Consider the following 10,280-nt stretch of genomic DNA (forward strand, 5'->3'; position numbering starts at 1 on the left):
TGTAAAACACTGTTAGTAATTTATTGAGTTTAAGCTGATACAAATTCAAACTAGAGTGTGATAAGAACTCAAACATAAACCTCATAGTAAAAACAAAATTCTATAGAATACACACAAAAATAAATGAACAAAGAAGTCTTCTACCCTGACCCAAAGTAATATATTTGTACATGTGTGCTGTGGTAATCATTTGCTGAAAGCAGCCATGATGTTGGAAGCATCCAATATCACCATAAATGTTGGAAGCAATCTGGATATAGCTTAATGATGTCTGTTTGCAGTAGTGTTTGCTATTCAAGAGTCAGCTGGGGCCAGTAAAGTAACTTCTCTTGTAAAACTCTGTTAAAGATTTCTATGAAAGTATCTCTAATTTTGTTCACATGCCATGTTTCCTGTGCTTTTCAATAAATACAGAACAAAGCTCCTTGTTAGGGACAGGCACAGATTTGGAGACAAAACAGACGCAAGGCACAACTTACAAGTAACAGGGACAGAAAGGTTACAGATAAGTAGGCCAGTAACCAAAGTACAGACACGGGGAGAAAAGCAGAGAACTGAAATGTGGGCTCACTCTTAGTCAAATTAACCTAAGAAGGTGATGTTTTTATTCCTTAATAAAACATCAACACAGCCTCTGAGGTTATCTTTAGTGTGTTGTATTGTATTCTCTCAATAATGGCCAGATAAGAGATAAGATAAACAGGGGAACAAAAGACTCAGATTTATTATAATAGCGAAACTAGACCTATACTGCAGGTGTAACAAAAGCACCAGTTTAGAGGTGGTACTCTCTGTGTCTTAAGTTGCAGGATATATTCCAAATTAAAAACCTTTAATACTGATCTCTCAAGAAGAAAAATTATTAGGATTAGGAATAAAAGGTAAACTGGGCAGTGGTGGCGCACACCTTTAATTCCAGCACTTGGGAGGCAGAGGCAGGCCGATTACTGAGTTCGAGGCCAGCCTGGTCTACAGAGTGAGTTCCAGGACAGCCAGGGCTACACAGAGAAACCCTGTCTCAAAAAGGAATAAAAGGTAAAGTACAAACTTCCCTGACTACTCTATCTACTAATTGTTTACATCTGATGTCTGCAGTGAAAGAGATCATGGTACCAAAGGAGGAATGCTTTTGTCTAAGCCAAAAGGAAGTAGGAACTGCATTAAATGTGCTGGAAAGATGGCTCACTGTTAAGACTGCTCACTGTTCTTCCAGAGGACTTGAGTTTAGTTTACAGCTCTCTCAGGGATCTCACAACTGCCTGCCTGTAACTCTAGTTCCAAGCGATCAGGCGCCCCCTTCTGGCCTTCACCTTTTGCAGGAGCAATCACCGTGGCCCTCAAAAGGAAGCAAAGGTTCTATTACACTAAGGCAGAGACTAGTAGTAACTTATGTGTCGCAGGAACAATTTTGTTGGGAAGATCAATTCCCTCAATCAATAAATGTCACCATAGCCTAAGAAGACTATGTCAACTAGTTTAGACAGTAAAATTAGTAAAAGTATTATCTAAAAGTAAGCTGGAATTAGAATGATCACAGAGAAAAGATAAAGGCTCAGATGCAATCTGAAACCATCTATCTACCACAGGGAGACCTGAAATTTATTCTATTAATAATCTTCTAGTTTTCCTCCATGAAACCGAATTAGAATGCTGGAGGATCTGTTAATCAAATGAATATAGTATAAAATCTAGTAACAAGAGTGGCCTATTGTGGACAGTGATGTGCCCTCCAGCTCTCTCTGAAGAAAGGGACTTGATTGAGCTGGTAGGAGTGCTTTTACCTGGTGGTGTTCTCAGAGAGCCTCTCAGCTGCTAAGGGGCACTTCACTGAATATCATACCTGTGTTAATGTAACGTGATTCCAATGACTGAGACAGGTGTATAAAGGCATGATCTGGTCAAAACCAGACAAAGTGACAGGCCATTTTAATTTTGTAACTTCTCACACAGGTGTTACCGACACTGCACACTGCCACAGATGTTCACTTCCTCACCCTACCTCTTCACTCAAGGGTAGCTCCAAATAAATTATGTGCTGCATAATAAACTGTCTCAGTATTTGTTTTTAAGAGGACACAACCAACAACATCTGCTTTTGTCAAGAGATGAAAGTAGTAGAAAGCCCCTAGGTGCTGAGAAATGGCTTCTTATAATCTTAAAGGAGGCATTTATATACAGCTGAAGGGATGGAAGTGAAGAGAAAGGAGGAAACAGGAAATAGAATTTTCTTAAAGGTTTATGGCCTGAATAACTATGCAGTGGTACTCTTTACTGGGCTGGAAGAAACCAGGGAAGGAGATGGGTAAGGAAGTAAGGAAACAAGAGTTTTGTTCTGCATGTCTCATACTATAGATGTCCATTAGGTGTCAGAATGAAATTAAAACATGTAGTTAAAAAACCAGGTTGGCCAGGCTGGCCTCGAACTCGTGATCCTCCTGCCTCTGCCTCCTTCAGCAAATCCTACCGACGTGCGCCACCACTTTAATCCTAGCGCTTGGGAGGCAGAGGCAGGTGGATTTCTGAGTTCGAGGCCAGCCTGGTCTACAGAGTGAGTTCCAGGACAGCCAGAGCTACACAGAGAAACCCTGTCTCAAAAAAACAAAAAACAAAAAAACAAAAACAAACAAAAAAACCAAAACCAGGTTGGTGTTAACAGAGAAACAACAGGCCATGTCCTCCTAAAAGGCTTCTCACAAAGCAAACAAAATGAACAAGCAAACCTTTTAGAATTTCACAAGCATAATAAAGGTTTATATTACACCTTTTGTTTGTCTATAATAAAGTTTTTTGATTCAGCAAAGCTGCAACAAAAGTCAAAGCTCTATGTGCTATCACATATTTAATTCTACATAATTGACTACTGTGTAAACTGGTTTCACATTCTCTAAATATTAGCAACTGAGAGACAAAGCAAAGCAATTTTGCTAATCCCTACTGAAAATCTCTTGGAAATTATCTCTTCTAATCAAGAATACAAACCCACTGAGACAAACCAACTTTAATTTTGCTACACCACTACCCCCAAAATACATCAATATAAATGTGTACAAATGACCCACACACTCAAAGAAACTAGAGTAATTCCCCCACAATTTAAGTGAAAGAATAGAAAATTTCAGTCAAGTATTTCTGTAACAAAACTGTAAATTCAACTGCCTGTTGTCTATTTCCTTTACATTTACGATGCTTATTTCTGCCAAGAAATCATTAAAACACTGCTTCCTTTTATTCAGAAACTTCCCTAAGCAATCCCAATTGAGTTCACATTCTGTGAGCTTTAGAGCTCATCTTGAGCCACCTACCCCGATTTCTGATTCCCCAAACAAAGAGCCAGACTCCCATCAGCCTTTCAGCCAACTCCAACTCACGACACTCCAGCTACCTAACTTGTGGTCATGTAACTTATTCTACAGGATGTCTTCTTCTTCCTATCAACACAACTTCTAGCTTTGACTGTTTCCCAAAAAGTGCTGGAAATGTAATCCCTGATGAAGCAGCGTTGTGGGACTGGGTATAATTGAATGTGTTTAGATCATGAAAAAACTACCTTCATGAATAGATTCATTCCAGTTATAAAGGAGCTTGAGGTTGTGAGTTCATTAACCAAATATTATATGCTTACTCCAATCTCTCTTCTGTCTCCCATCCTTTTTTGCCTTCTACTATGGATAAATTAAAAGGCCTTCTCCAGACACCAATATCTTGATACAATTCCAAGCACTGAGAAAAATGAATTTCTTTTAAAATTAGGCAGTCTGTTGTTAAAGCAGTAGCAACAACAACAAACTAAAATAACAAATAAAAATTAAGCAAGCAAAAAGGAGAAGATAATATACAATGACTCCCTGAAGGGTTCTATTTCTTCTTCACAGGATCACCACCACTTCTTCATTCTTATACCCCTACAAACTGCAATTTCATTTGCTCCTTTTTGTTTTGTGTCCCTTTAATGAGACTGAATGCAGGGATCCAAACATGTTAGATAAGCCCTCTCCACAAAACTGTATTACTAGCCCTCCTCGTACCCTGAGACAATATCTCATTAGGTCGATCAGGCTGGCCCTGGACTCACTCTGTAGTCTAACCAGTCAGTGAACTTGGAATCTTCCTGCCCCTGTCTCCTAAGTAGCTGGAATCACAGTCCTGTGACACCAGGCCCACTCTAACTTATTGTTTTATAACACCCTTTCTCCTATTTTTTCTCTTTTCCCCATATTATAACTGAAAATAAAGGTAAGCACTGTCACATGTTGTTCTAGCTTTCCAGCTGTGGATCAATGAAACACTGCTGAACAAATCAAAATACTAGCTCGTTGGGGTGTATGCAAATCCCCTTGAGAGGTTCCTGAAAAATAACCCTGACATCCTGATGTGTATGTATTTATATATATGTGTGTGTATATATGGTATAATATACAATATATATTAGAAATAGGAGCCTAATCAACAATAACACTGTAAGTGAATGATTTTTGTCCTCCTCTTTATTTCCATTTGGTTTTTAATGATATTCTTTATATACTTTCTATAAACTAATAAACTATTAATTATTGGTTATTTGAAAAACACTATGAAATCATTCTCAGACTACAAAAATGAATCTCAAACTAATATGGAAAGGCAGAAAAATATAGCACATTAATATACAAAATCAAGATAAACTTCAAAACGTTTTTTGGAAACTACCTATACAAGATTCAAATTTGAAAGGAAGTGTCAATGTTTTAAATGACTCAACAGTGGTAGTTAGAATGCAATAATTTTTTTTTAGGTTATATTAAGTAAAATCTCTTTCCCATGAAAGAATGTGCTTTATTTCTGAAAAAATATCTGATACTTCAGGTTCCAAAGAAAAAGTAAAGAAGAGAATCACAGAATTTGATTTAAAATTTTAAAGCAAGAATGGTCTTTAAATATTACCATAGCTCAATTCTTTCATCTCATCTTATTTGATTTCATTTCCAAGAACTGAGGAACATCAGAGAAGTTAGTTCAAGTTTGTTTTATTACAGAGTTTTAGAACATCTTGGAGGAGATTTGGCTTTCTGAGTCCTGCCTCTGCTTTGAGAAGTCTTTTTCTGTGTGTCTATTGCCATGCGTGTGCTTCCTCTCACCCTATAAATGCCTGTCTTCAACTTTCAAATTAATGAAAAGGCACAGACCTGCAAGGAAGAGTGTTGTAGGGTGACAAATCTATAACCTTCCAGTCACTTTCTTTAATTCTCTCTCACTGTAGTTGGCTACACTCTCTCTAGGATGGCTTCTCAGTCTCCTCTGAAAAGCTGAGAGACCCTCAATCTCATTCTTTTTTTTTTTTTTTTAAATACCTCACCATGTAGCTCAAGCTGCCTTTAAACTCACACTCTTCCTGTTCTGCAACACCAATTCCATAATCACAAGTACGTGCTACCCTGTCAGGTCCCTCCTTCCTACTAATTCACTTAAATTCAAAGTGGCTACCATTCTTTTAACTATATTCTTCTAAGTAGTTTGTCAAATTTAAGGTAAATCTTCCCTCTCTCTACCCCTAAGGTAGAAACATAAAGTACTCTTCAAAATAACCTTCTTCTGAAGTAGAAATGATTATTCTCTCAGCCTTCTACAGATGAGAGAATGCAGGGACAAAGAAAATAGGTAATTTGCTCAAACCATCCAGCTACTGAGACACAGAGTTGAAAGATGCCATCCTTTTCTAGGCCTAAGTTATTAGCCATATAAAGCAATAACTTCAAAACTGCTAAAACTAGTTGGGTAGTTTTGTTTATTTTCAGGGTTTTGAAAAAGGGTCTCACTCTAGCCAAGTGTATCTTGAACTCCTAATTCTCCTGCCCACCTCCCAAGGCTGGAATTACAGGTATGTGCTACAACACCTAGCTTTAATCTATACATTTTCCCTCCTCTTTGCAACACTGGGGATTTAACTCAGTGCCTTGCTTTTGAGACAAAAATCTAAGTTGTCCCATATGGTCTTGAACTAGCAATCCTGCAGTGGTCTCTAAAGTAACTGGGATTACAGACTGTCCACTAGATCCAGCCTAATATATACTTTTAAAAAAAAAAATTCCTTCTCTCCTTAACACAATTACCATATCATTTCTTCTCCCTGAAAGAGTCCTACCAGTTTTCTTTGCTGTGGTTAATTTATCATCAACTACCTCCTTTCTCAACTTCACACACATAAAGTAACTTCTCAGTAACCAAATTCTCTTCGTACTTTTCCAAAATGCCTTCCCAAATCCTGATGTTTGTCTCCATTAAATTAGTTTAAGAATTTCACCTTCTAGGTTAAACAATCAAAAACAGACAATTTGGAAGGATTGCCAAATGACAAGAACAGATGTTAGTAATGATGACGGACTATCAATAATCCTCACTGAAAGTCATTTTTCACACTAACATCAAAGTCATAAGACTCACGTAATCCTACTAGGAAAAAGTCATCAGCTTCTTTACACATGACCTACAAAGGCTTTCTAAAAACTTCTTCAAATTCTCCTCTCATCTCCAAGACTTGTCCTGAGCCACGACTTTCTAGACACACACACACACACACACACACACACACACACATATACACACCGTGCCCTCTTCTCAGTGTTTCTTAAATATCCTTCTCCTTACAAGTTGAAGTTACTCCCCGTCTTGAATTTTCTACTGTCATCTATTAACACCTAACTTGCGATACTATTAGTACATGGGACTTTCCCTAATTACTCCAGGAGAAAGAGTCTGACTTTCCTCTGCACCATGTTATCAGTTAACTCATCTATCCACCCTATCTAAAACTTTTTACTTTCAGGATATATTCTTTTAAGATTTATTTATATATTTTATGTATATGAGTACACTGTTGCTGTACAGCTGGTTGTGGCTGAATTTAGAGGAACTCTGCTTGCTCCAGTCAACCCCATTCGCTCACTCAGGCCGGCCCCACTCGCTCAGGTCAATTCTGCGCACTCAGTCCCTGCTCGCTCCGGCCCAAAGATTTACTTATAATTATACATAAGTACACTATAGCTGTCTTCAGACACAGCAGAAGAGGGCATCAGCTCTCATTACGGGTGGCTGTGAGACACTATGTGGTTGCTGGCATTTGAACTCAGGACCTTTGGAAGAGCAGTCTCTGACCTGCTGAGCTATCTCGTCAGCCACTTCAGGATCTTTTAACCAACGAATGGACTTTTCGGTGTCATGTCTGATGAGACATTCAATGTTGTCAGTTTTAGCACTTTATCTTGAAGTTGATAGGTACTCACAAATATTTATTGAATGAATAACTGGCCCTAGTTTTTAACAAAGAACTCTCCTATAAAATATAACCTGCCAAGAGAAATGTGAAGAATCAGTAAGAATGACAAGAGAGACAGTCAACAAAGAAGGAAGTATCTTCAGTAGTACATAGAAAACAGCAACGTAGGCAGTAACAGAAGAATTTACCACCCAAGCCATGTTTTCATATGCTGAATATGTCATTAATACAAACCACTGAGGAATCTCAGTTCAGACAAGCCATCTGAGTTTATTACTTAAAAACACCACAGACAGATTCCTTCAGAAAGACCTGTCAGCAAGGAATGAAACTAAGGTATTCTGGGCAACTTCCAGGATATACATTATTATAATAACTGAGTCACCTATTAATAAATCATTCTGTCAACTGAGGAAAGATTTACAGTTTGATTTTATTGTCAGAAGTTGTCTGTTAAAAAAGGATGAGTCACCAAACCAGTAATAAGATTTTATAAAATGCAGAGTTAGCAATGAAATTTCATAGGATTCAAAGCTCAACTTTGTTTCCACTTAATTTCTCTAATATGGAAAATGGAAGTACAATTCTATTTGAAGTACATGAAAACCAGGATGCATAAAAACAAAATATCCTTGACTACATCCTGCCCTGGTTTCCCCAGCTCTCCAGCTGTGACTTAGAATGGGAAGTAGGAGAGAAAGACACCGCCTGACTTAATCTCCAACCCATATTTGTGGCAGTAGCTGCAGGAAGTGGAAGCAGATACTGGGGGCCTTTTTCCTTCTCCCTTCTCTATAGTTAAAAAAAAGTCAAACTTTCCACTTGAAGAATGAAGGTTTATTCATAAGCAGAGCCTATTGCAAGGTTAGAATCGCAGCCATCCAGAAAAGGACAGACTTAATTATGCATAACTGGTACGATTTCATTGTAACTACTATTATGTTTCTAATTTTGATGAAACAACAATTACAATTGACAGGGGTGGGATCATTCCAGTCATGAGACCTATCAATATGCCTGTGCATCATCATTGGCTTTCTCTCTACAGAACTGCTCTCACTAAGCTAAACAACTTTAATGACTCCTCTAAGTGACAAGACCTAGAGAACAAAATATAAATTTCTTCACCCCTCCCCGCTTTCTTCATCCCTGGGAAAGAAAACACATTTTCAAATAAGTTACTAAAGACATCTTGGTCATAGTTTAAAGAAGAAAATATAATAGGATCAAGAGGAAACTGTGAATGTGAAACAGAACTCATTAAAACAGTAGGATAATGTGTTTCTGTTAATAAGTAGCTTATCATGAAATGTATTATTTAAAGATCCCAAAGTCTGTAAGATGTAAACATTGAAACAAGGAGTTACAGAATTACCTAGTATCTTGACCAAGGACACACAGTAAATGCTCAAAGTATTAAGCCTGTTTCCTTGGCCTGGTGTACATGAACAGAGGGCAGAATCTTATCATTAGTGAAGCTAATGTTCTAAATCTCCAGACATTTACATCTGAGGAACAGGAGTACATTTTGTCTTAGGTGTAATTAGAACCCTCTACTCAAATCACTTTCGTTACAACTTAAAATTTAAGCATGCCATATCTCTGAACAAATGCAGTATCTATGCTACGAATGACTGCAAGTCAAAGTTCAGTAACTGAAAAGTTAGATTTTTTTTTTTTTTATGGAAACTATGGCATTTAAAATTCAAGCCACAGAACATGCTGATGCTCAAACCAAACGGATACAATTTCCACCTATGGTGACATTCTTAACTGTGAACTGCTGTGTTCTCAACAACTTACACTTCTATTGCTGTGAAGTAATCATGCCCCAAAGGGGGAGGGGGTGTATCCTTCAGTTTTCTTCGTATCACCACTTCTATATTTTTTTCCCCACATAAGCAGATACGGGTTCATTGTCTTGTAATCCCATTCCATTATCTCAAACCTCACAGCTTCTGGCACTGACACGCCACAAAATCCAACTGTCAAGTTTAAATACTGAAACACTCAAGCAAGGCACCTGACCGCCCCCGCAGCTTCTCACACCCCAAGGATCCTTTAACTAGCAGTAGGTTGGTTCCACGGCAATTAGAGGCAGTCAGATGTGTCGCTTCCCTTCGGTGGGGAGGCTAAGTAGGCCTTTATTGTCCTAAAAAAGAATCCTCCCAGCCTTTTCGACTAGAAGGTAAGTCGGCAGGCACCCCGGCGCCGCTTCTAAGCCTGGCGGAACGTCGGCACAGAGGAGCCCCCAGGGTCTCAATTCAGATCCCCCTCCCGCAGCACCGCCGCGCGAATCCGCACCGCAAGACCCGGCTCGCCGGACCTGGGCTCCCGAGTCAGCCCTGCCCACTGCCCGTCCGCCCTGCCACCCGAGCCAGCCGGCGGAGCGTCCCGCCGCCATCCGCACCGCTCCCGCCCCTCCCCCGCCGCCGCCCGCGGAGCCCCGGGACCCACCTCGAAGAGCTCGGCCGTCGTGGCCATGCCGGCCGGCTGAGAGGCTCGCCCCGCGCTCGAGGCCGTCTCCGCTTCACATGCTGCGCCTCAGCGGCGCCGCTCACCAGTCCCAGCTCGGCCAACCGCCTCCGGCCCCGGCTGCTCACCGCTGCGGGCTGCCCCGGTCCTCACCCAGCAAAGGCAGAGAGGGAGAGCAGCCATGAAGCGGAGCCGCAGACGCCTGTCAGCTGCCTCCCGGCGCCGCCCGCGCCGCTCCCATTGTCACCGCCTCGCACGCCGGAAGTGGAGCTGCGCGCGCCCGGCGGACTTCGCGGGGCGGGCGAAAGGAGCGAGCGGCGGGCCGGCCGCGGAGGCGCTCGTTTGCGAGCGAGCGAGCGACGCGTCTTGAGCCTCGCGGGCCGCCATCCCGGAAGTGGGCGATGAGAGTCCTCCCGTCCCTTGAGATTCCGGGTTCAGGTTCTTAGGACCTTCTGAGGTGTGTTTTAACCTCCTGGAGGGACCTGGAGACTTGAGTCACCTCACCCGGAAGAGCGAGCATCTCCGGTGAGCTCTTGCGGCTCAGGGAGAACCCTGA

General features: G+C 40.8%; 1 protein-coding gene across 1 annotated transcript in view; it reads right to left on the reverse strand.

The window, feature by feature from the left end:
• Exoc5 (exocyst complex component 5) overlaps positions 1–10,247 on the reverse strand; it is a 51,883-nt gene extending 41,636 nt beyond the window's left edge. The window contains exon 1 of the mRNA XM_031362825.1: positions 9,707–10,247. Coding sequence (XP_031218685.1) covers positions 9,707–9,733 — 27 coding nt within the window. The 5' untranslated portion in view covers positions 9,734–10,247. The remainder of the gene's footprint in view (positions 1–9,706) is intronic.
• Between the last annotated feature and the right edge of the window lie 33 nt (positions 10,248–10,280).

This window comes from Mastomys coucha, unplaced genomic scaffold (assembly GCF_008632895.1).
Source record: "Mastomys coucha isolate ucsf_1 unplaced genomic scaffold, UCSF_Mcou_1 pScaffold9, whole genome shotgun sequence".
In the NCBI taxonomy this organism is placed as follows: Eukaryota; Metazoa; Chordata; class Mammalia; order Rodentia; family Muridae; genus Mastomys; species Mastomys coucha.